Below are 26755 nucleotides of genomic sequence, written 5' to 3' on the forward strand. Positions count from 1 at the left end.
GTCACTTCAGTAGTTTCCATTGTTATTTTCTGAGGCCTCTATAAAGAATTCTTTTTGCATTTAGTTCCATTGAAAATGCTCCTGGGTTTAAGGAAAAAAAAAGAAGTTGCCTTGACTTTCAAGGCCTTTCATGGTGAATTCTGACTCTCCCTGCAGCTTTCTCATTTGTGAATTGGAAATCATTTGTGTGAGCTTACAGTGCAACTCCTTTTTCAAGCCAAGTATCTTTGTGCTTTCTCTAAGGACCCTTCTATAAGGTATGTTTTCCCTCAAGACAGTAGTCATGTCTTTCCTTCAAACTCCTTAACGCTCCCCTTTGTTATTGCAGAAACAAAAACCGTGACAGCCAGGTCTCTGGTGTGCTATGATCGCTACCCATCAGCTGAGCATCTCTGTTTTGTTGCTTCTTTATGCTCTTTCCCTCCCTTTGGTTTATCTTATATCCGCCAAATCAGAGGGGAGAACACACACAGAGGAACACACACAATAATCATCTAAATACTGGCATAGGTGGGATGTGGGGGAAACCAAAGAACTGCTGTACCCCAGAATGAACTAAATTAATGAACACCAACCACCATTATCAGATGAATAGTATTTCTCTAAAAACAATCTCTCTGTGCCTGACCTTTCAGCCTTCATCCTCAAAGGAGAGCTACAGCCTAACTTCGCAAGATGAGCCTGAGAACTAAAAGTTCTTAACAGTCTGATACAATATAAAAATATAGGGGGGAAATAAGATTTTACAGGACAATTGCTCCTTGTTATTTCTCAGTTTCTCCAGATTCAATGGTGCCAGCTACCTATTTCTTTTGAATGTTCTCATTGATTAACAACAATATCATTGCATTATTCTCAGAGGCAGTTTTCTAATCTTGACATTTTCTGCTTGTTTTCAGATGCTTGTTTGCCTGAAAACTTGATTATTTAGGGCTCTCCCCGCAGATACGTCCCATCTTCTGTTCAAAGATAATTCTCTCTTGAAAGCTTACTTCACCTTGATCTGTCAATGGCTATAAATATACACTCATCACATGTAACTTGAGGCATCTAATTTAGGTGTCCAAGTTTCTTTCTTTGCTGTTGTAGACAGGCAATTTTCTTCTCTGGAGAGTGGTCAGGAATGCCTAAGATGGCAACCTATTTTTCTTGGTGGCTTATTTTGTACAGTACCTACCAAACTAAGCTCATATTCCATGACTAGAAATGGCAATAAAAATAAGAAACAGCAAAATATACTCTGAGGAGCTAATTTTGCTCCAGTCCTGTGCAGAGAGCTGAGTACAGACTTCTCAGCTGGAGAAAGGATGGATGACAGCCCTTTGAGGAGTGTGCATGGGATGGGGGAATGGGCCCCATCCTTCATCCTGATGGCCAAATGCAAAGCTCAGTACTCCAGACCTTAGCCTGTGTCTAACCCTGTAGTCATCTTTTCATAGGGAAAAACAGTCCAGACAGGAAAACTGATTCCTTTGTGAGTGGAGATTTCACTTGGTGTTTTTCTTATGTGGAACTGGACTAATTAAGATGGACTCATGAGCAAAACCTCCAGAGTGCTTCCCTGTCCTGATGGCAGGAGCACAGCTCTGTAGGAGTGTAGGGGCAGCTGCCACTATCAGGCCAGGGGCCACTGTCAGCCATTTGGTCTAAAATAATCCTAGGGCACATGCAAAAAGTAGAACATTTTGCCTGTTAGTAGAACTAGTGGTGTGTGAAATAGCCACCAGTCTCCAGATGCTGAAATAAAAAATAGCAGTTTAGGGGTTTTTTGTTTTGTTGTGGGTTGGTTGGGTTTTTTGCTATTTCTGGAGAACTTTGGGTGTGTCTGATAAGTAGGCAAGGTGGGAACACTTGTGGCCTCCTGTATCTTTTGTATCTTTTTCTGGTGCTGAGCACTTTGGGAATTGCTGCCAGATTGGTATGTATCTCCATTTGTTTCCATGGCCCTATCACATCTGAATAGCATAATGCCAAGGATTATATATGGCAGACTTTAAATTTCTGAATAACTAAGCAGCATGAATGCTGCTTTCATTTGCAATGGCAGGTGATTAATTGTAGAAATTCTGAGTTCTGTCCTGAAGCTGGGATTTTTACAGGATCAAACATTTTGGAAGCTATCAGGGAGTAAGAAAACTGACAATTAGGAAATAATTTAAGAAAAAGGGTGCATTTTCAGTCAGTGGTTGTAAAAGCTGAGCGTAAGTGTGTCAGGATAACGCTCACAGGAATTTTTTTTGCTAGCATTATTTGTTGCCTAATTTTTCTGAGCTGGTCACACTCTGTTAGGGAGGCATCTGTTAGAAAGGATGGTATAAAGAGAAAAGGATGCTGAACCCACCCCTACAAATTAGTAGCTTAGTTTGGGCATATTTACATCTGACAGAGCAATGCTGTTGTCACATTCCGTAAAAGAAAAGGTTTGTGAGTATTTAGTAGGTGATGAGTGCATTTATTATGCATTAGCACAGAAGAGGTCTGAAAGAGAAACAGCTCTCCTGGGTGCTGTTACAAACCCTCTCCTGCGTAACACACAGGATTTATTAAAGAGTACAAGACTGGAAATGTCTTCACAGATATATTTGTAGAAAAATGGAAGTTCTCCTTCATGTTGCTCTCTCAATTAAACCCAAAGTTTATCTGCTGCAGTGGCCAGGAAGGGTTTGGGAGATGCAGATTTTTTGGGGCAGAAAGATACTGAGGGGTCAGTTTAGTAAAATTTCAGTGCTTATTTGGGCCCTGCTGCTGGAGTAATATTGGTTCTAGTGTAGCATCTTACAGTGAAAAGATGTATATAATGAAATATATAGTGGATATTTCATCCTCTGGATTTATATAATGAAAAAGCAACTCAAGGAAACTTTTGCTAGATAGTAAATATTTGTAACTTTTTCCAACCCATAAATCTACCTCGAATGCTGCTGCTAGAATTTTATATGCTACCTTCCCAGGCTCTTCAATCTATGGCATTGCCTTGGCAAAAAAGGTTGTGACCAACAGCTTCAAGTCACCAAAAACTGTATGATGAGGGATGAGCAAGCTGTGCTGAGGTGCCTCAGTGCAGTGAACCTCCTCCTGTGTCAGCAGCTTGTGGGGCAATATTCCCTTCTTCAGATTTTTGAGTAGCATGTTCATTGCTTTTTATTAAACCAGAGGGACTCCTAATGGAAGTTACAAACTGCCAGGCATGTTTTCCTAGTCTGGTCACATCAGATATGGGTCGTGCCTGTGCAATCTGTAGGAAGGCAAGCTTGGGATGAGCAAAAAATAACTTGAAGTTATTCTTTTTACTTTTACAAGAAGAACTTGAAGTTATTCTTCATGTTACTTCTTGGAGACATTTTCCTATGGGAGGGTGACAAAAGATTTGAATTTGTACAGTTTAACAACCACACATTTTCTTTTGTGCCTAAATCTAGATCCAGATCCCTTTTTAAAAGGCATCAGTGGAAAATTTCTGTCAAAAATTGCTACATCATTTTGCATTCTTGTTATCCTGACAAAGAAGAGTAGTTGGAATTTGGAGCACTCTTGTTTGGCTACAGGGGACACACAAGTTATCAGGCATCTGTTATTCTGGTCCTGTGAGCCCTTATTTCTCCATTTTATCTCCATTAACTTTGTGCTTTTCCTGCAGAGGTTCTGTAACATTTCTAGGTTGATGAAGATTAATAACACCACCCTCCCAAGAGTGTCTGGGGACTATACAGACTCCTACACAGCTCCAGCAAGCCCTGCTTGTTCTTTTCCCTCTGAATTCTCACTTCACTTGGTTTCCTCCCTCTTACTTTTTCATTTGTCTGCTTTTTGACCCTCTGTCCCTTCTGTTTGGATAACAGCAGCTCCAACTTTTCCCCAGCTCTCTAATTTCTTTCTTCTTTCCACCTTTCACCTCTCCACAGTGTTGCACATCCCCTTTGTTACCTCCATCAGCTTACAATTTTTCACTGTTGATCTGTGCAACAATTTCTATTTGCAATCAGATGAAGCTTTCCCAAACTCCAGCTGTCACTTTGAAGCCCAGTTGCAGGCTCCTAGCATGGTGGGCTGCTCTGGGGATGTATCACACACACAGACAGGGGAAATGCAGACTCTGTCTCATGATCAATAGATGGAGGCAGGAGAGCACACTCTTGCTCCAGGCACAGAACTTTGGTAGTGTGTTCTCTTTCTTGCTTAAATGTTTCCAGCTATCATTTTTGTGTATTAACATATTTTAATAATACCCAAATACTCTGTGATGCATTAACAAGTGCAAATGATGGGATCGAATGTCAGGTTGTTTAAAGGATATATGCAACAGAAAAGAGAGATTAATAGAAATCATGAGAGAGTGCATTTTATACATCCCCTGTGTTCCAGCCTTAAAGCATGACTTTGTGAGGCTGCAAGTCTAAAATCATGAGAGAAGGATAAGAGGTAACAGAGGGATCTTGTCTCATGTTTTTGGAGCTGCTATGCCAGTCATTCATGAGACAGTTTTGATAGCTTTAGGTAATTTCTGTTCAACAACTTGTTACTCAACAAACAAAAGGTCTGTTCTGGAGACCAGCAGAAGCAATTGCAGTGAGTAGATCTGTAGGAAGTCTCCACTGTAAGACACTTAATAGTTCCTCATGAAATGATTCTGAATTTTTTCATTTGAAAACTCTTACAGCTGGAAGTCAGAAAAAATAAAAAAGTGGATAGATAAGGACAGCCTGGATCTGCTCCAACAGCAAATTTTTTCAATATCATCCATGAATAGTCAATTCATTAATAAACATATTGGTAAGCAATGTCATGCTAGAGAAGTAATAAGAATGGCACAGGAAAATTAAATTGCAAACTAAGAAGCACTAGCAGAATACTTGGGAGAATCAACCATTCTAGTCTCTAAAGTGTTTAGCTATCAAGCGTCTAAGATATCAGAAGATATAATTAAAACAGATGATTGCCCTTAAAGTCATCCTACTCTCAAAACAGGAGAGTTTAACATACCATGGAGAGAAATAAAACCCAAAAATGTGTAATTTTTCAAATACAAAAGAGGAACCCCATGCATCCCCAAAATGGTAGTTGTTTTAAAAACTCCAGGTCTGTGCTTCTAAATACCTGTATGCATTTGAATGCACATAGAAGTTTCACAGCCAGAGAGATGTCTAATATCTAACCTGAAAACAGGTCTGGTCTGGGAGACAAGAGACTGAGCAGACTTGCTGCTGGCTGCTTTTTGACAGTCATTTCAATATATATACTGGGAAATATTCTAGTAAAACTGCATTTTGTTGGAATATATCATTTTATTGATTTTGTTGGAATAAATCATTTTATTGATTTATTTCAATCAATTCAAATTATTCATTTATGCACAATGTTAGAAGGAAAAAAAATTATGTTGTCTTTATGGAGGGAGAGAGGCGAAAGACGACCAGTTTGAAGCAGATCAGGTGGTCAACCTGACAGTTGTTATACAAAAGTAATTCCTCAGAGGCATGCCAGAACCTTTGATTAACTTTTGTGGGATTAAACCCTACTCATACCAACAAAACCCTGAGGTTGGGATGTAGGGGGTTATTTCTTTAAAGGATAATTACAGTAAGCAGAAAGTCCCCTCTGCACAAGTTGTCAGGCTGCACCTGGTGCACCACGGTCTGGTGTCAGGATGTGAGCAGAGGCTCTTGGAGGTGCTTTGTTTTTCCATCCTTATTGCCAGGTAGGCAAGTGGGCTTTCCTGAAGTGTGTCAACTAAAAATATAACACTGAAGTTCATCTGTTAAATAAGCAGAATGTTTCCTTAAGCTGAGGAGTAGTTATAATTGGTTTTTTTCCACCTTTTATTCTCTTTAGTTAAATTGCTATCATGCAGTTTATGTCTCCTTACATTTGAATTAGGTGGCAGAGTTGTCCAGTATGAAAATGTGACTACAATAAATGAGTTTCTTTTCAAGAGCCAAACTATGGGAGGAGAGGATTAAAGTGCCATGTAGAATATTTTAAGAAGCATTTTAACCAGGCTGTAATCACATATCATTCTTCTATTCTTTTGCATGAAATAACTGCTCTAGATAGGCTGCACAACTCCCTTCCTGAATTACAATGGCAGGAGAGAATTGTTTACTATTCTCAGCTCTAAAGCTTTCCTGCTGCATGGGGGCTGATTGGTGTTTATGGCTGTTTGCAGAAGGGCTATTTAATCAAATAAAACAGACCCCATTCCCTCCTGAATGGAAGAGAGGGAGAGATATCAATCCCAGGGGCTGTATCAAGATGGGTGGAAAACACAATGCATCTGTAATGAAAAACCTAGCAGATAAGCAGCTGTATTATAAAAGTCTGTAAGGGTTCTGGTCATAGCATCAATCAAAGGGTGGAAGATTGTGTTGTTTTATCTCTCTGACCTCAGAGCAGGATTTCCTTGTAATGCAGCCATGGTTTAACCCCAGCCGGCATCGCAGCTCCACACGGCCACTCATTTCAGGATGGGGGAGAGAATCAGCACAGTAAAAGTGAGAAAACTCATGGCTTGAGATAAAGACAGTTTAATAAGTAAAAGGAAAGCCACAAAACCCGTCAAAGCAAAATATGTAGTCTGTTCACCACTTCCCACAGGAAAGCAGGACTCGTGTGTGATGGGTACTTGGGAAGGCCAACCCCATCACTCTGAATGTTCCCCCCTTCTTCCCCTGGCTCCGTATGCCCAGCATGATGTCACATGGTGTGGGATGTCCTTGGGTCAGCTGTACCAGCTGTGCCCCCTCCCAGCTCCTCATGCATCCCCATCCCCCCGGGGTGTTGGGAGGAGTAGGAAAAGCCTTGACACTGTGCAAGATCTGTTCAGCAGTAATGGAAACATCATCTGCCATTGGCACTGTTTGCAGCACAAATCCAAGACACAGCCCATACTAGCTACTGTGAAGAAAATTAACCATCCCAGTAAAAAAAAAAGACAAATACTGTTCTAGAAATTCTCACCCTAAAAGAAAGTAAACAAATCTAGGACATGACCCCTTTTTTTTAGTGAGTCTTGTCCCTGACTCTCTCTAATACAAATTCCCAAGGAACCTTTAAATTTCTCTTCAATCTTCCAGTCAGTCCTGGATGCGTTTCTTTAATGCTCTGTTTTATAAGATATTGACGGCCAGGAAATTACTTGTGATTGATCTAAGATACTGCATAACTTGGTCCAAAAAGGTCTGAATTTGTTACCTCTGGAAGACACTGAAAACAATACTTTGTGTCCTGTAGCATGGAGAAATGGCACGGCCTTGCTTTCTAAACTGCATGAGTCAGAAAAATGTGACAAACCCATGTTTGAAAACCTTTACATTTTGTTTCATACCTAGCAGGAGTTCTGAGCACAATTGTGCTTTATGTGACATTAAAGTCTGCACTTGAGAGATGCTGGCCTGGGCACAAGTGCCCTGTCACCTCATTTGTAGGTTTGCACTGAGAATTTTTAAAATAGAGGACACCAGTCAGCTCATCTCTCACAGAGGGGAGGCTCACAGCTACTGCATGCTCAAAAGCACAATTTTACATTAAAAATATTAGGTGGCTATCAGCAGCAGTATCTTCAGGATAAAAATTTTGGCCTAACATTTTTCCCAAGTCATGTCTTTATGTTCAAGTTGTTGTATGAATCCCTTGGACTCCAAATGTTGTGTTTCACAGCATAGTCAGGAGGCAACACACAACATCTAGGTGCACATCTGGCAGGTATAAACAGCAAAAGCAGGAATGTTTCCTCACAAAGGAAAATGAGAGCAAACATAATGAATGTTTGCAAAGTGCTTCCAGTCCTTCAGATTATGCTATTGTTAAACTGAACATCTTTGATTATGCTATGGCTGTGCTGAAAGCTAAATGAAGGAGCTGGTTTTCTTTAAACAGTATCTTACTCTTGATTAGAGTGATCATTAAATCGTTTCAGATCTAACAAAGTGAGCAGCAGATGGAACACAGCAAAGACAACAGAAAAACATGAGATTTCAGAAAAGAATCAAACTAGGCAAACCCAGAAGTAATTCTAAAGAGCTCATATCAAAATTCTGGCTAATATCATGACATATAGCACATTTGCAAATTGCAACAGTTGTGGAAAATATTCAGGGTATTATTTTGTCTTTTGAGAGATGCAAATAGCAATCTTCAGTTAGAGAATTGTACTTCTGAATATATCCTCTCATGTGGTGTTGAGAGTCTCCCCACCTTTTTTAGACACCATAGTGATTTTGAAAAATTTAAATGAAGTTTAGTGGAAATATCAGGCAAGCATGTAGCTAAAGATCACATAATTTTTTTTGTATCTGATGGATTTTGCTATGCTTCTTGCTGTACCTCTCTCTTCCCAAACTAGTGTCCTGCTTTTCAAGATCTTGAAATGCCCGATTCAGCCCCTAAACAGCTGGCTTCTCCATCTTCCTCCAACATCCCACCAGAGGTTTTCTCTGTCTTTCTACCACACCCTTTCTCATATCTGCAAAGTTAATTTCTCCCTACATCCAACATGAAAAATCTTTTGCTCAAATTTGGCGTCCATTGGAAACAGTGGTAGACTTCAGCTCAGTTTGTATTTCCGTCCACCAACTGCAAGCTGACTTGGCTGCTGCAAACCTTGTGAACAGAGCTGCAAAGGGGAAATCTCATGACAGCAAGAATTATTTAACATATTTTTATATCACATCCAGATCCATTCCTGGCCGAAGGAAGACAAATTACAATGAAATAACAGAGACGCTTACAGAAGGTTTGTTTTGAATTTCTTTCTAGTTCTAGTCCAAGGCTTGGTGGAATTTCTTCAGTCCCCACAGCATTTCACATAGTACACTTTAGGACTGATACTGCATCAAATTATATCAAATTGTATCCTTTCAGGACTTACATTGCACACCTTCAGTTTATTTTAGTTATTACTACTCCATAATTTTTTTAACCTAAGAGGAGCATGACAAGTCTCATGTAATTTTTTTTAAACTGCAGTTTTGATCTCACCTTTATTACGTTATTCTCAATTGGCAGATTTCTTTTTCTTTTTATTATGCTGTTGTCATATTTTTACAGTCTGTGATTTATCTCATTCATTCAGCTCATCCATTGCTAGACCTAAATTCTAGTGTGTGCCCTATGCAGGTACAGAGTAAGCCCATTGATCTGACTATTAGTTATTCACCAGCTGCCAAATGTAGATGCCTGTATTGGGCCTCAGATTCCCATTGTACTTGCATTATTCAGCTCTAAATAATTTGAAATATGACAAAAAGGAATAAACACAACTCAAAAGGAATTTTAAAAGAGACAAGAGAAAATATTGTCATTTTACCTTCTTCAGCTATAATATAATATGCTCTTCATAGATATGTCATCCATAAGATAAAGGGAATATATTTTTCTGGCATTGTATTTACTCTGCTTTCTTATATACATCCTGCAAATTCAAGTTTTTTCTAAAATTTAATTATACTGTATTTGACTTGACATAGACGTAGGAATTGTGTTTTACCTTTGTGTCTGATGATGTTTTAATAGAGCTGCACACAGAAAGGAGCTTTATCTGCCCCCAGAGCACTGCAGAGCTGCAAGGCTGTTTGTACAAATGCAGGCATGCAGCTGCTTTTCCTGAAAACTTGGTCAGGCACTTACCACCCATGTCAGAAGCTCTGTAGCATCTTTAGTATCCCTTAAGAACTGAAGAAGAAATTTGTGTTCATCATTTTCCACTTAAAAATCCATGCTAAAGGAACAAGGAGCATGTCAATAATAGAGAAATGGGCAACTAAATTATTATTTTTCTGCTTTAGAGGCCAGTTATAAGGCCTTTCTCCACTGTTGCCACTGTGCTGGCAGCTCACGTGTACCTATGCAATGCAGTATTTAACTTTTTGAAAGCCAGAGAAAAACTGCAGTTCTTCCCTGCATTTAGTATACATGTGTCCAACACCCTGTCTTTCTCAGGGGGGAGTCCTGTAAGAGACGTTATTTTTATGTTAGGTTGTGATATAAATGCAACTAGCAAGCACCAGCAGTGTAGATATTTGTTTTTTGCATAGACATAGTCCAGCTTGTTTGCCAGTGAAATAAATAAGACAACACTGATGAGAAAGATTTCCTAGCAAGGTGGTGGCCTTCTTCAAGCCTGCCCTGCACAGATGTTGGGTGATAGCAGCTGCACATTGGATGAAGTGCTAAAATATTGAGTTCATGATTTTATGATGCTATTGCATGTGTTTTTCTATTTCCTTTCCCATAGTTTAGTGCTAACTAATGAAATTATTTCATTCACTCAAGATGTTTCCTGGTGTACATGGTTAGCTGGGCACTTAGCTGTCCACACTGCATGCACAAATACCTGATTTGCAAGCGCGTTGTTCAGCTAAGAAAATCTCAGTTGATGTTCCTAATTCTAGCTGAAATGCTGCTTCATTTTAAAGTGGCAAATAAGTTCTGATTACCTTGAATCTTCATGATGAAATGTTTTTCTTCTTCATAACTACTTTAACTCTACTTTTCTCATCACTCATCTCAAAAATACCTTGGCTTGCCTTTTTGTTAATGTTGTAGGACTAGAATAAGTAGTAGATTTTAACCCGATTGTATTCTATTTGTATACCCAGTGACAGGGGGTATACAGATCACATACAAATTAAAAAAATAAGTAAGACTGGGTGACTAATTGTAATGTATGTTTACCAAAGAACTATCCTGTTTTATGATATAATGAGATTTCTCAGCATATTTTGTCCAAGTTTGAATCTGACAGGCTTAGGCAACACATAAAGAGACATAAGTTTTCATTATTTACTATACTTGCTATCAAGAATGGAGCAGGAAAAACAGTTGTTTATTGTTTCTATTGATACATGTTTAGATTTTTATAAAATGTCTAAAAGCATGGCTCAAGTAAACGAGAGTGAATTATCATTAGGGATTTAGTCACTGGAATATAATCATAATTGAAACCAAAACTGTAAGGAAGAAGGTATTTTTATAAAATACTGTGTAGCTTCAAAAGCACTAAAATTGTCAACATGTCATCACAGGGTATTTTCATACTCAACTATAACCTCTTTTTTATCAAAATGGGTTTTGGGGTTTTTTTTCATTTTGAAATGTTAATCCATTGCAGGGAAAGTAATTTGAAGTCCACTTTTTGGAATAAAATATTCCCCAATTCGGATTTTTTTATTGCTTTTGTTCCCAAAAATTGTGATGTTTTTGCATAATTAAAAATCTTGAAATTCCTTGTGCAGGAAGATAACTAACTTCTGTCAAGCTCAATCTATTGGTTTCACCAATTAAAATTTCTGTGTTTATCATTAAATCTCTGAATTTTAAGTGTCCCACACAGGAATTTCTGTTGATGCCTGTTTCAGGAGAAAGAAAGGATTAAAAATCTTCCATGAAAAATACTGGTCCTTGAATGACTCCTCAAGCACAAGTGATTGTTTTTCAGTAATTTATTTACTTTCAGTTGATACTTGGCAGCTGTTTCTCAGTGCTGTCATCTGTAACTGATTTCTGGCACCTGAGCTTCAGTGTGGGCAGGTCAGGATGAGTTAGAAGCAAATATAAGGGAAGTGTGTGACTTGCACTTCATTTGTTATTTACAAAGGTGTGCCAAATGAATGTTACAGCCCTGGATAAGTGGAAATGCTTGTGGCCAGAGATGAGCAGCTCTGTATTCATTTGAAGGCAAAGGCTGTAAGTATTTCACTCTGTAAAGATGCAAAAGCCCAGCTATCACCTGAAATCAGAGTAGCAGAAAAAATTAAATCTCTGGATGGCTATGGAGAGTGTTCAGGAGCTGTTGCACTGTTTTGGGTGCTGTCTGAACTTGAAACTCCTTCTGGATACTGTTTATATCTTTATTTATCTTTGCATACAGAACTTGGGTGCCTGGTCCTCTGCCTGGCCTTGCTCTGCCTGGCAGCCCTGGCTGTGCATTGTGAGTGACTCCAGCAGCATTATTTGTATTCCCTGTTTTGTCTGAGGGGTTTGACTTCCTAGTTTGTGACTGCAGGCAGGGCAGCAGAGACAGGAGCTAGCTTCAAGACTTACAGGGACTTTACGTGACAGGTTGTTCTGTTGTGTCATCTTCTTAGTTGTCTGCATGGTGACAGGTAGAAGGCTGCCTGAACTGAGTAAAAGATGTGACTGCACTGGTCTTCTTCTCCCTGCCACAGTTCCAGATGTCTTTGATGGGTCCTAAACTGCAAAATAGAGAGAAAACCTTTATAGCTCAAATCTGTGAAGTTCCCCTTTCCTGTGAGTTCAAAACACCTTGCAAGAATGAAAATGCATTCAGCAGCAGGGTCTCCAAGGACCTGACGAGCCAGTCACAAGGGCTGGTGTGGTGGTGGCATTAAGAACCAGTCTGTGCTGCAGCCTGAACTTACAGCCTTCCAAAAGGAATGCTTAGAGACACCCTGTGGCAGCCTTTACTGAGCTCTCAGAGAAAGGGGATGCCAGGTGTTGCTGGAAGGTAAAAAATCTGAAGGGATGAGGACAAATCTCAGCTTCCTTCTTTCCATGCTGCTGCCCTCAGGGGGAAGATTCACTGCCAGAGAAGAGAAGTGGTTTCATGCAGGTTTTCTAGAAGAAGGGGAGGCTTTTGAGGCAGCCAAAGCCTCTGTGCAAACAAAGTGATGTGGAAGCACTGAGCTTCGTGATGCAAGCCAGTTCCTGCACGCTCCAGCCCAAGCTTGTGCAGGTTGCCAGCAGTCAGTGCTCCCTGTGTCCTGCAGGTCAGCAGAACGAGGGGAAACATCCAAAATTGCTGTGCAGTGTACTTTCAGAGAGGGGAAAAAGAGGGGCTGGGAAGCTTTTCTTTTGAAGCTTCCGGCCACCATGTCTGGACCAAGCTGGCTCCTTCCATGTCTCCGCAAGAGATGCTTATCAAAAAGGGAAGAATACAATGGTTCTAAAGAAGATAGTTAAATTCTTTTGTGTGAGTAGTGGGACATCATGAATCCTATTACCCCCTAGGAAAGTGGTCAGGGCTTATGTACAAGGAATATAAAAAGCTAAAAGATAAGTCAGTTTCTTTAAAATAAGTTTCAAAAATGAAAGTATTATTTCAAATGAGCTTTTACTGAAGACTTTTTAGTGTCACTGGTAGTTTTGCAAAGATTTTTCTTGTGGTTAAAGTTCTTTTTCAGCTGATGAATGGTTTTGATGAGTAGTTTTTTGACTTTAAATGATTTTTCTCTCCTTGCACTTCGTATTCAGTAAGCATGTCTTTGAAAAATGAATCTGCCCAAGAACTGCAGTTAGGATTCTATTCTAAAGAAGTGGGACAAGAACCCTTCAGTGAGCATCATACCGGATTGATTTCATATAAAGAGGGATGCTGCTTTTCTATATTAACCTCTCTTTAACTTCTTCATGGTACTTCAATCTGCAAATTATTTTTTTATCCAAATGAAGAGTATTGACCCATGTACGTTTCCTCATTTAAATGTTCTTTTATTGGGAATTAACTGCCACAAAAATATTAATTTATCAGAAGAGGGGAATCACTTTAGCAACATTTGATTTAAATTTGCCCCGTTATTGAGATTACCACTTGGTTACCACAGATCTAATTTTCTGAAGTGCTTTCATATAATTTCATATATGACCTTCACTACTGATACTCTTAAAATAGCATGCATTGCTATCTGCAGCACTTAGTTGTCAAAAAACAGGTGAAAAGCTGGCATAATAAAAAAAGATATTGCTTCCTTACCTTTCAAAGGCCTGCTTTGCTGAGATTTATTTTTTCTCTTGTGTCTCTTATATCTGAAATTAATGTTTGCTGTAGCAAATCTGTGGTTTAGCTGCATGTCAGTGATCAGCCTCATCTGCTGGTTTTTAATGCTTTGCTGTGGTTACCTGAAGAAGCAGCTGGCTCTGTTCCCCCACCACCCTCAGAAATGTGCCTTCAATTGGCCTCCACTGTTTTGCTCCACTTGTAAGTTAACAAGAAATAAAATAACAAGATGCCTTTAATTACAACGGCAAAGTGTGAAGGCACTGAGCACTGGGAAAGTTCTGACACTGTGGTGCTCCCTCATTACAGAGCTCTCATACCTGAGTAATTCCTATTCTGGATGAATTATAAGGCATGCCCAGTGGAACAAGTGAACTTGTGATCATGAGGTTTTTCTCAAGAAATTGATGGCAGGTTGCATATGAGGAATTAATGTTTTTCCTGATTAAGTCTTATGCGTAACAAATAGACATGCCATTCAAGCTGATATAGCACTGTAGTGAAAGATAAACTTTATAATGAAGAGGAGGTGAGGCTGGGATTTCTAACCTCTTCTTTCTTCCCCTGAGCTTCCAGGTGTTTCATTTTCCTGTTGCAGTTTGCACCTGGGCTCAATGATGCTTTGAGAAACGATTCCACGCTTTTCTGTTTGAATAAGTACAAAGAATACATTTCAGTATTTTACAAATAGTGCCCTTGAATTTAAATAACTTTCTATAGACTCTGCAAAATTACATATTAAAGGTGGTGGTAGTAGTAGCAGTAGCGCCTTGATGACTGAATAGAGTTTATATATATATATATATATATATATATATATATATATATATATATATATATATATTAATTTTTCTTCTGTGCTTTAATACTACTGTGGGAATCCAGCTCCTGTCTTGCAGTGCAGAGAGCTGTCAGTCAAATTCAGATTCCCTGACTGCATGACTGCATTTCACTCTTAAGTTACGCAGATCAGCCACACATGCTGTCCTACAAGAGTGTGGGGCAAGAATTGCCAAAACTGTGCTTTGGATGTATGAAAATATTTACTTTTGTAAATCAGTGGCATTATTCAACAAAGCTAAAATGTAAGGTTTTATGTGACTGGGATCCAGATAGAAGTCAGCTAGATTTGTGCCCTTTGTGAATAAAACCAAGACTTGAAACCTTGTTCCCCTGAGGAGAACAAATTAGCAAATAAGAATTTCTCTGAAGGCAGATCTGACTTCTGCTGCAGCCTGACAAACAGCAAGTTCATTGGCCTCTTGCAAGAGGATTATGGAAAGTGCTTCCATTCCCTTCTGCTGAAAAAACACCTCCTCTTGTGAATGCCATCCAGCTGTTTGCCAACATCTGACAATCTGAAAATCTAGATTTAGGCTTCCACCTCAGATTTCATCTTTTCCTTTCTGCACTTTGGAGTACAATATTCACATTACCTATACCAGCTCTGGCTCATCTGTTTGCAAATGTTCATTCAACCTTCTCCCCTCTCCTTCATTCCTTGTGTAACAGCAGCCTTGGCAAGGCTGTTCTGTAGAGAGGAGCACAGCCCTCTGCAGGCTGTAGCTGCTGCACACTTGCTGAACGTGGCAAGAGTGTATCAAAAATGTGATTTATGGATTTATATATGCCGAAGTCTCAGCCCCACACAGATGGGCACAGGTCTAGCTAGCTGCACTGGATGGTGTTTTTTCCTGTCTATAGTCACTGCAGTGGAATGGCCTGCTCTGGAGAACAGGACCCTCAAAGTGCTGTAGGGAGCAGGTAATTAATCAGTGTCCTTGATTGGGTTTAGGTCAGAGCTGGAGCCGCTGCTGCTATGCTGCAGAGGAGTCTGCTTCTGTTTTTGGCTAAAATACAACAAATACTGCAGCTGACAACTTCATAGGCAGGGAAAGGTGTTCAGCACTTGGCACCTGACTGATAGTGGAAAGGAGTAGAAACAGCACCACCACTGTGTCTCAGGAGTGTAGGCACAGGGGGTTCAGAAAGTGGGCTTCATCAGCATTATCCAATAATTTTCAGACTTTCTTCTAGAAAATTAATATTGTTTTAATCAGTTTAAACTTAAGATTCCCTGGCCTTAAGAGTTCCATTTTTTTACAACAGTTAACACATTTTATGTACAATGAAATGTTTAAAAGAAGTCTGCAGGAAAAATAAGTGTCAGTTCTTTTTAACCTGCAATCTATTGTGGGTTTTTGTTTTTTCTTTCATGAGGATTCTTTGTATTTCTTTTACGGAGGAATTCAAAGTACAGAAAAGATATTTTCTGAAGAATACAAGTATGAAAAATTGCAGCAATTGGTTGCTGTTTACTTTTTTTTTTTAATTTAGCATTTGCTAGACCTAGAAATGTGCTTTTAGAATGCCAGAGTTGTACACAAATACATTATTCAACTAACTCTGCATGAGTGGGTTAGCTGTAACAAGAAATACTATCCATATCCCTCTTGGCATAAAATATGTGCATATGCAACAGAGTAATGGCTTTAAATGTTTTCCTCTTATAACTCAACAGGTTTTTTGGTGGAATCATTCAGGATAAATTTTAGCTAATATCTACAGACAGGGCTTCAGCAAAGAAAAATTTTGTAAGTGTTCAGTGATAGAAAATAGAAATATAACAGCCCTATAGAAGTAGTTTTAACGTCTATGTGCTGATGACTCCTGTTCTGTGAAACAACCCTTTTTACAGTAACCCCTTCTGAATTGCTCACAGGACCATGAAGTCAAGTCAAGCATTTCTGTGTGGTACCACACCTCCTAGTTTCACTTAATGACCACTGCAGTGCATGAGTTCAAAATACTCTGATGAACATCTAACAGTTTCTATTTTGCCTGGTTTTGTTGGTGGTTTTCTGTTTTTTTTTCTCCTATGACAGTAGATATCAGATACTCAAAGTGTTTTTAGCCTCTGCCATAGTGACAGGCAGGAAGCCACAGGGAAGGAGAGTGAAGTGTCAGTTCTCCATGCCCTGGTGGGCTGGAGAGCTGGGGCTGCTGCAGAATGATAATGTGCTGCCCTCCCTCAAACTCCTCCCTGGCCATCCAGGGCTGCGTGGCCGTGTGTGAACAGCATCCAGGTCTGCCACCATCCCGAAATGTTCTTCTCTCTACACAAAAGACCAATATAATGGTGAGGCAATGTAGAATCAGGGATGCAGTTCTTCTGAGAGTAGTGAGTTACATGTGTCACAAGGATCCTTTTTATTTTTTTTTCCCAAGGAGATTCTGCTTTCCTTTTGCTCCCATAATTGGCTGAAAGTAAGTTCCTTAACTCTTTCTTATAATACACAGCTGGGATTTTTGCTGTTGATTTTGAGGCCCAAAAGTAGAAGTTTTCTGCATAGCTAATGAAGAGCTGCACAATATGTGCTTCCCATGGTAAGAGGGAAAGAGAGAAGGATAAAAGTTTTTAATTGACATTTTGTCTGAAATTCTCTTGTCCTATTACAGAGAGCATAATCTCCTCTTTCCATAGTAGGTGCAAATCTGTAAAATATCAGCAGTGTTCCAGGTATGCTATACTCTGGCAAAATTTTATTCTTAGTCCTTTAAGCTAAAGCCAGTCTTGAGCTGTGTGAAAGATCCCTGGGCAAGGAGTTTAGACTGATTCTCAGAAGAAGGGTATGCTAAAAAGGAAATCCTATAGCTCCAGAGCTGGCAGATAACTGATTCTCTTAGTGAAACAGGTGTTTCTCCCATGCATAAAAATTAAGAAGTGGCGACAGTTCAAAAGTAGTGTCACTGCTGCTGGGAGGGCCAAACTCAAAGATTTGCAAGGAGAGATTAAATAAAGCTGTATCTAGCTCAGCTAAGTAACAGAAAGATCCATCAATAATTGAAAGGTGTCAGCCTCAAAGTGTGAATATTTAAAATTGCAGAGCAAAAATACCTAGGAATGACATAGGAAAGTTATGTATTAAAAAAAAAAAAAAAAGATAGTAAGAATAAATACACTAAATAGCAATGAAATATGTTAGATCAAGAAATAGTTCTCTAAAGGGATTGCAAGCATGACAATTACAACTTAGGTTTGCTCCACGGTTTTGAATTCCTGAGATTTGTAAGTGAATAGGGCAAAAATGCTAAAAAGAATGTATTTTAATGCATGAAGCAATCATGTGTTGAAGGTAGGTGATGGGAATGATCCCTTCTGGCTCTTCAATCTCTTTTGTGCCCCATGCACTTTAACTGAGGCTCACTGTGATGTTATCTATGAAAAGTAATATCTTCATGGGAGCCTGAACTGTGATATTATGAGCTCTGTTCTGATGATCTTACATATACCACTTCATCACAGATATTATTGACAGTAAGTGCTTTTACCACTTTCATATATTCTCTTTGTGAGTTGTTTTATAGCAAAGCAGCTAAATCAAGAGAATTTTTCCAGACCAGCTGAGCAGCTGATAGGTCTCCTTACAAGCAGTTAGGTGAATTCAATGCACTGGGATGATAAAAAGGCAGGTTAGGACAAAAGCAGATGTCAAAACATAACCCTCTGCTCCTTCCGTCACCTCAAAGGTTATGTCCTCCATGTAAAATTACTTGGGTTTTGAACCCCACTTTTCCTTAATTCTTTTGTTCAGAAAGTCCATCTGATCCTTTTCAGGGTTCATTTGCCCACTTCTGATCCTCTGCTTTTGTTTCCTATTTCCCTCCCTTGTTCTCTGCACATCATGATCCTTTTTCAGGCTGAGTCATTATCCTGTTAAATTCTCCTAGGAAGGACTTTTTTCTCAGTCTGCTGTTTCTTACTCAAGTGGTGCCTGCAGGAAGATCAGAACAACCCATGCTAGGAAGAGCTCTGTGAGTGGCAGTACATATAGGACAAGCATACAAGTTGAATTGTTTGTTAACTGCAAATTCACTTCTATCCATTATTCCCTGCCTGTTTAGATAAACCTAAACCTCCACTGGGAGGAGAGAAAAAACATTCTTGACAATTTCCAGAGCCTGAAGATTAAAACTGGACCAGTCCTGCATTTCTCTGTGTGTGTGTGTGTGTGCGCTTGGAAAAGAATTTTCTTTATCCTGTAAGTCCTGTGGAGTCCACAGATAATATGGCTCCCTTTCTGCTCCAAAATTTGCACAAATCCTCCCCCTGCCATGCCTACAGATGGAAATAGGAAATATTCCCTTGCCAGGCCTGCAGTAAAAAGGAATGTGTCCCAAATGCAATCATTCCTTGTGCACTACATCTTGTGAGCAAGCAGACGGTGGGGCTTGCTTCAGTAACTTTTGTATGTAAACAGTCTTTAAAAACATAATCTACATTGTCAAAGCCTAATCTAAATGATGTACTGACATTGCTTACTTTGATATGCTGACTTGGTTTTGAATTCTCTCTGGATTGCCTGGCCCCACATGGCCTTTTTGTGTTTTGTTTACTTTTCACTTAGCTGTCACGTATTTATTCCCATTAGATGTACAAAGTCAATGGATTCAGCCTAGCTTTACAGCTTAGTTGCCTAATACAGCACAGGGAAAAAGCTAAATGAAGCCAAGCAGAGGGGCAGGAAAAAAACAGAGGGATTCTGCAGGTCTGACATAGAGACCAAGGAAACAGAAAACCAGCAAAAGATCTGGGTTTGGTAGAGCACCTAAAGATTACTGTTTTTTCAGGAAAAAAAAAAATTATACATCAGGAAAGCACAAATTAATTTTTTTGTATAGACTGAGTTTCTGGTTTTAAAGGCTTGCTTCTGAATAAATGCTTTCATTTTGTATATATCACATATATTAATTTTTTTTTAATCTGGATTTGTTTCAAATGTGAATGGTTGGGGAAATATTACTTTAAAAGCTTTTTCAGTGTAATGAGCTGGTTGGATTTATCATAGTCAAACAGTTAAAATGGCTTACATGATCCTGTTCTGTGAAAGTCTTTGAAGATATGTGAAAATGCCTCATGCTGAGAAAAGTAATCCCAAAAAAATCTACTTGGTGTGATCTTACCCACGGAACTCATAAGACAAATGGGTGTTTGTGAAGTCTGTCACAACTTGGAGCATGACTGAAATGTGGACCATCCTGAACAATGGTCTTCCCTCTGGATAGCCATGCTTCTCCCAATGGGAACACCTACCCTCCCTCCAAATGGTTGTTTTTACAGCATTTACAGGGGATTTCATGTGGAATTTAGTGTTGGGGCAGGGACCATGGTGTCTCCTTTGCTGCCTGAGAAGGGAGAGTCCATACTTCCTCCATGGCACTGTGTCACTGATGGCATGTTGTTTTCAGGCCAAATTTCTTCAGATTCAGCCGAGGTGCTCAGCCCAAGCCCTTCATGGCACCAGTGTCAGGCAGCATTTGGGCACCCAAAATTCACTTCCTTTAAAGAGCAGACTGCTGAAACTGCCCCATTTCCAGGTGCACTGATCTCCTTCTGGACATGGCAGCCCATAGCCTGAGCTTTTCCTGTGTTTGCCGCAGGTGAAATACGGGAACTATGCCTTCGTGTGGGACGCGGCGGTGCTGGAGTACGTGGCCATCAACGACGCGGAGTGCTCCTTCTACACGGTTGGGAACACTGTGGCGGACCGGGGATACGGGATCGCCCTGCAGCACGGCAGCCCCTACCGGGACGTCTTCTCACAAAGGTAAGCCTTTGGAGCAGGAGGAGCAGGTACTGAGGGGGGGCTTCTCTCAGTTCTGGACCCTTCTTCTAATTTAATTTTCGGCAAAGGAAAAACATCTTGTACTTGTGATCCACTTCATTTCTTGCGTACACATTCATTTTATCCAAGACATTGAATTATTCACTTTTCGAGAAACTGCATTCAAAACACTTTGTGTTGCTCTTATTTGAATTGTTCTTGTTTCTTTTGAAAAGCATTAATGAGACAAACTCAACCTCATTAGCAGAAAAATGAGGAAAGAATTGCTTCATTTGTTATAGAGAGTCAGCATAACTCAACCCTTCCTATTACAGAAGCTGCTTCTTAAAGAAAAAGTGAGTTTGGACACTGATGGGAAAACTAAAGGGGATGGACAAGAACATTTGATGTTTTGGTGGAAGGACCCCTGTTAGTACCCAAAAGCATAGGTGCTTATCCCCGTACTAATCAATTTCTTGGGCCACTGAAGTGCCATCTCTAGAGATGCTACTGGTACTGTGTTTCTATTGGGATCAGAAATACTAAATTAATTGTATGTATTGTGCCTTTGCATACCTAGTTCTCCTTCACTCCAGTATTGATTCCTAAATCAAGATGTATGTGAAATGTAAAAAAATCCTGCTAAGCTTTTAAAAAGTATAATATCTGCAGGTTGGCACTTAAGAGAATATGTGAGCTAGTCTCCTGACCCTTTTTTTCATTCTGAATCTGGTCTCTCAACCTGCTTTCTGTTGGTTTTTGTTGTCTGTATGAAGAAAAATTTTACAGTTGCTGCAGTGGGATTTCTCTTGTGTGGCTGCCAGGTAAACATACAAAATATGCTTTATTTGGACTGTTGTCTTTGCCTTTGTCTAAAGACCATGGTGGGGGAGAAAGTAGCCAGTAAGTAACACTGCACAGATCCAGAGCAATCGCTTTCTGCTCACACCTACTGCATGAACAGGGAAGACTTGGATTCTTTGAATCTGCTCCACTTTGGGAGTGACACTGCTGAATTTTGCGCTAATGTAGCAGCAACATAGTAAAAAACTTCACAGGTTCAACAAAAGATTTAATTTTAATGAAACATGTATATGCTTTGTATATTAAAAAGGGTATTCCAGGCAGATATTTACCAAATACTGTAGTACTCTCGTATTCCAGCTGTCCAAGCTGGCTCTGCTTAAAGTCTCTGGCACTCTGCTGTTCAGGATCCCTGTGCAAAACAAAGGAGTAGGATTCCTTCTTGTAATCTTCCGAAGACATTCTTCCACCTGTTCTCAGGTGCTTGTCAAGGTGTTAAGTCATCCTCTCCACAGCCTTATCCCTGTAAGTTTGAGTACAAAAATTGGAAGATGTTAGGGAATTTCAGAGTGTCTTTATTACCAAACACAGTGAAACTGCCAAGGGATGTGGTACAGCTCACACCCACATTCTTCCTGCCCACCATTGCTGCTCTGCAAGCCAAGGTGGATGCCTCCCAAGTGCCCTCAGAGACTGCTTGTGACAGGGCTTATGTACTGGGTACAGCTCTTGGCACAGGGGGAAAGTGGTTGTGGCTGATTCTGGTAAGAGAGTTTCTCCTTGGCCGCGGTGCTCGGCACATGGAGAGGCTGGGTTACAGCTTCTTCTGATACTCTGCCTTCAGCCACTCCTGGATCATTGGTCTGTGCAGGCCTGACATTTCCAAGTACAATTTTATTTCATAAGACAATTTTGGCTTTTCAGTGTGTTATTATATCTTGGAGCTATAGGAAAGCAGAAGGAAGCATAAAAATTTGCACATATATAGGCATTTTTATCTGAGGATCTTCGAAGCAATACTTAAATATTAGCATCTCTCAGGAAAGCAAATGCTATTTCCACTTAATGCTTAGGGAATCCATAGCATCAGGAGATATAAATGAAATCCCAAGGTCATATGTTGTCCCCTGGTGGAATCAGGGATCATAGGCACTCATTTTTGATTTCCTGCTCAAGTTGTCAGAGTTCAGGTAGATGAAGAAAGGGATTATTTGTCAGATATTGGGCCACAGGAGGATCTGGATGGATATGCAGAACTTAGCACTGGTGAGAAAATAACTCATTACATTAGGAGGAATAATGGCTGAACAGAGAAATTGGAATTTGCTTGTAGTGATACTGCTTCCTGCAGAATTTAGAGAGCCTGAGATATATATTCTGAAAATGTGTGTGCTGCTGTGCTTATATTCTTATTTCTGTATTATAAGAGCATATTATATAGCATTTCTAATTATGTCCATAAATATAAATTTACATTTTACAGCAGTGAAAGACCATATAAGAACAAACATGTGAAAGAGAAATCATGTTTACAAGGTAGCTTACGAGGTTTTGTTCTTAATACCCTTCTGTACTGTTCCTTAAGTTTACATCCAGGTGGTTTTCATACATCATCCTTACATTTCTTCCTAATGAAAAGGCTCAACAACCTTCAGCAGCTGCAGCCTGCATGCTAAATAGAGAGACAGGAATAGATTCATTGTATAGGATTAGCAAATGTTCACATGAATATTTCACAGTTTTAATGCAGCAGGGAACTGGTTTAAAATATATTGGCACTTCTTGATCTTTCCCAAAATAAATATATTTATGTGAAAATACAGGCCTTCTCTTTTAAGAAATTTCATATAAAGCCATAAGCTGCACAGTGTTAAATCCCCAGGGTGCAGCTCTGAAAGGTCTGGCAAGCTTACAGGAGAATTTGTTCTCTGTACAGGAAGCACAGGCATGCATTTAAAACTTTTCAGTACCTTTTCCAAACATACAGGTGATTCCTAGAGAAACAGGGAAAGAGACAGAGAGGGGTAAACACTCACCCCCTCTGTCTGAAGCTCCACAGCATGAGCTGCAGACAAGGTAACTCCATGGTAAAGTTTACCGACAGGAAGCAGTGTCAAAAAAGGGTCTTTGAGACCCTTCTTTTTCACAGGCAAAAGAATCCCTTCTGTGCCAAAACAAAGATGTGAGCAGCAGTGAATGGGCTGACTGCAGCAGGGGATTGGCTTTTTGCTGCACGGGGCTGGCAAAGCAGCCAGCTGGGGTTCCACACAGCATCTGGGACCAGTCCCTGCCTCATGCTTTCTCTGGAAAAAAATGCTTTGGGTCCATCCTGACAATAGATATGTGGCTGTAACACAAATAATATAGGAAATAAGCTGGGTAATATTTGAAAGATGGAGGTGTTGTAGGCATCCCGATGACTTCGTTCATGTTGCAGATGTTAACAAACACAACTGGCTGTGCCACCAGGCAGCCAGGTGATGTGCTCAGGTAGATTGCTGTCCTCTTTCCTTTGCCACTAAGACTTAACCTTCTGAGCACCAGCAGCCTCCAGGCAGCATGTCAGTTTTCCCTCTCTATATATTTTTCTTTCAAGGTAATGACAGGGGCTGTAATAATAGGAACTGCCAAATTTCCTAGGAGAGCTTGAAAAGGATTTGTCTTTTGGTTCATGAGGAGCTGTGTGGTGACACTAAATTTGACACCTGTTAAGAATTCTTTTCAGCCTTAAACTTTAAAACTTCCATTGCACCCCTAGGAGGTATAAATATAATTGCAGTAGCTTTTCAGAGTATTTCATAGGATGTCTGTGCTTCCTGCAGTGCTGCAGCAATGGCTCAGGTGCTGTGCTGGTGACTGGCTTTTGGTGGGGGTCAAGGAGGGGTGGCAGCAAAGCACTGGAATCCTGTTCATGTTCCCACTTTCTCTGCTGCTGCACTGTCTTCTCCTGCACTACAGTCCCTGCTGCACAGCACACTGGAGGCATAGGGACAGGAAGCACTAATCCCATGCCCAGCAGAGGCCAGCAGCCAGCTTTTCACTTAGCTGGAACCTGTCAGCACCCAAAACCACTGAAAAATCGAGCCATGGTTGCTCTGCACCCCTCTTATTCCAAAGAGCATCCATGTGTGTTCTTCCCTCTAGGTCAAAGGGAACAGTGACAACAGGAGGAATAAAAAGGAAAAGGCAAGCTGGCCTTTACAGCCCACAGTGTGGGACTCTTTCTTGCTGATCAGCTGTGTTCCCACAATTGCCCCAGCCAAGCATAAGCTCATGGGCACCTAAAGTTGTCTGAGTGCCAAGAGGAGCAGCAACAATTCCATAATTCCTGGTGGTTGTCTGTGGGAAGGGGGTATGTGAGGGCAAAATGAATGGAAGGTACAGCTGCCTTATAGCTTCTGCAGAAACCCTGGTCTGAATTTGACATTATTCACAGAAAGTCACAGCAAAGCTGTGCTCTTGCTAGAGAAGTCAATCACGTCTTTTTCTCCTGAGGGGGGAAAAGAAATGGACAGTTATAATGATTTCCTCATGGCAAGCCCAGGGACACCTCCCTAGCAGCAAGTGGATATCCAGATATTTCAGATATCCAAAACTTTGGAGGGAAAGAAGAGAGCCATTGTAGGGCATTTCACACTGCCCCCTAGCAAATCATTAGCCAGCTGCTTTAAATAAATGGTATGGATATTCTCCTGTCCTTTTTACATCTCATCAGCAAAATCCCAAGTCTTAGAAAGTTCCTGCCCTGAGCCATAAATATGTGTTCTTCCAGTCTCCTCACCATTAATTCTCTCTCCTTAAATTTTTATTATATGTCTTGGAGGTCACTTATGTCCAAAGACTCCAGTACAAGGAAAATTGCTTTATTCTTAAGTGCCTTGATTTTTCTCTGCCTTTGGGACTATGTATCCCTTTCTTTGAGAAGATCCCCCCTTTTTTTTTAATATTCTTTTAATGAAAGCCCAAGAAAGTGTCACTGATTCTCTGACTTATCTTTTACCAGCTATATGGGAAATAAGAGTTTTGGATTATACCTAACCCTGCAGAGCACTAACAATGATGATGTAATTGATTTTTTCATTATTAAATACAGGGATCACCTGCAGAATAGTGGATGCCTTAGTAAGAGATCAACTTTGCTTTTTCTCAGTAGTTTGCTAAGAATTGAAATCCTATTCTGAGCTGTATGTACAACATTCTGAAATATATAGTGGACAGACTAGTAAAATCTAGCTAAATCCACCCAAAGCACATTTTTTTCTCATGACTCCAGAAAATTAAGAAACTCTGCAAGTTGGAAGAATTACTTGACTTCAAGCAAACTCCTGAATTTAAAAAGAAAAGTTTAATTTTGAGAGTCTGCTCTTAGATGATGTCACAAATTCATATGACTGAAATTATATTAGTGAGAGGGAAAAAAATCAAAATTGATTCCAGGTTTCTGAGCAATCTGACATGAGAATCCAGTCTTAATTTACTCAGATATAGTCATTGTTAATGAAAGCCTTAACTTCAGAGTAGCACACAGTAACAAGGTAGTTTCTCAGAAAATCAGGATACTAAATTAAAAATTTAACCACACCCAAGGTAATATTTCTTGACCATCCAAAATAACCAGTCTATCCTATTTTTGCTGTCTATATGAGACATGTAAGTGTAAAACTGGGAATTGCACCAGGCCCTAAGTCTCAAAACATGTCCATCTTCCTTTCTGCTGACCCAGGCCCTCCAAGACAAACTGCAGTTGCCCTTCCTGCCAGGAAACTCACCTTGAAGAGTGGTGAGCACTGCCAGCTGCCTGCCCCACTGGGGCTGCAGAGTGCTCGCACTCTGCTCACCTTACTCCAGGCCACTGGATCCAGGCTGAAACCTGTAACCTCAAATGGATTATAAGAAAATATGTAGCTTCATTCAATTTTTCAAAATGGCATCCATTAGTTCATGAGAGAGCCCTAACAGAAAGATTTGTCCCTCTGCTATTCCCTCTTTTCCTACCAAGCCCACGAGCATCTCACCCAGGCTTACAGGTATTGCAATCGTGTCCAAGGACATTGCTAACAGCTCTGCCCAAGGGCCAGGTGATCTGACACTGTCCCTTTGCATCCTCGTCCACTGCCTAATGCAGGGCTCCAGGTTGTGCAATTCTGTCTCCAGAAGGGGTTCCTGCCTTTATTACCCCTCCCCATCTCGCTTGCTCCTGGGGGCTGCTGGCTGTAGCACTGCAGAGAGGCTGTGGCTCCCACACATCACGTTGTGAGAGCAGGAGAAATGGCTCTATTGACTCCTGATGGTGCTTGCAGGCCTCGCTGCAAATCCGTGACTAGGAGCTGAACAGGATGGAGACGCCTACAGAAACACAGACTTTAGCAACTTCTTAATCTCCCGTGATATTAACTGATGATAGAGGTTAAAGGATTCTGCAGCAGATCTGGAGTTTATTACATACACATAGTGAAAAATTACTCAAAACATATGCAGGCAGTGAGCAGATTAGGGCTTTTTAAATATGCCATAACATTCTTTGATGGGGTAAGTTAAAGAATCATGAGGTAGCAGCACTGAGAAGAAGCATAAGAGAGAAAATCATAGGGAAAGGCATTAGATCTTCTTGCATTCT

General features: G+C 40.2%; 1 protein-coding gene and 1 long non-coding RNA gene across 13 annotated transcripts in view; one reads left to right on the forward strand and one right to left on the reverse strand.

The window, feature by feature from the left end:
- GRID2 (glutamate ionotropic receptor delta type subunit 2) overlaps positions 1 to 26755 on the forward strand; it is an 809145-nt gene that overhangs the window by 724002 nt on the left and 58388 nt on the right. For all 12 annotated transcript variants that reach the window (XM_064416952.1, XM_064416954.1, XM_064416953.1 and 9 more), the window contains one exon: positions 20171 to 20337. In XM_064416952.1, coding sequence (XP_064273022.1) covers positions 20171 to 20337 — 167 coding nt within the window. The remainder of the gene's footprint in view (positions 1 to 20170; positions 20338 to 26755) is intronic.
- LOC135299965 (uncharacterized) lies at positions 11830 to 12603 on the reverse strand. Its single transcript, XR_010361810.1, has 2 exons — positions 12375 to 12603; positions 11830 to 12188 (listed from the first exon to the last, which is right to left on the reverse strand). It is a non-coding gene; the product is annotated as an uncharacterized LOC135299965 (long non-coding RNA).

This window comes from Passer domesticus, chromosome 4, assembly GCF_036417665.1.
Source record: "Passer domesticus isolate bPasDom1 chromosome 4, bPasDom1.hap1, whole genome shotgun sequence".
Lineage (NCBI taxonomy): Eukaryota > Metazoa > Chordata > Aves > Passeriformes > Passeridae > Passer > Passer domesticus.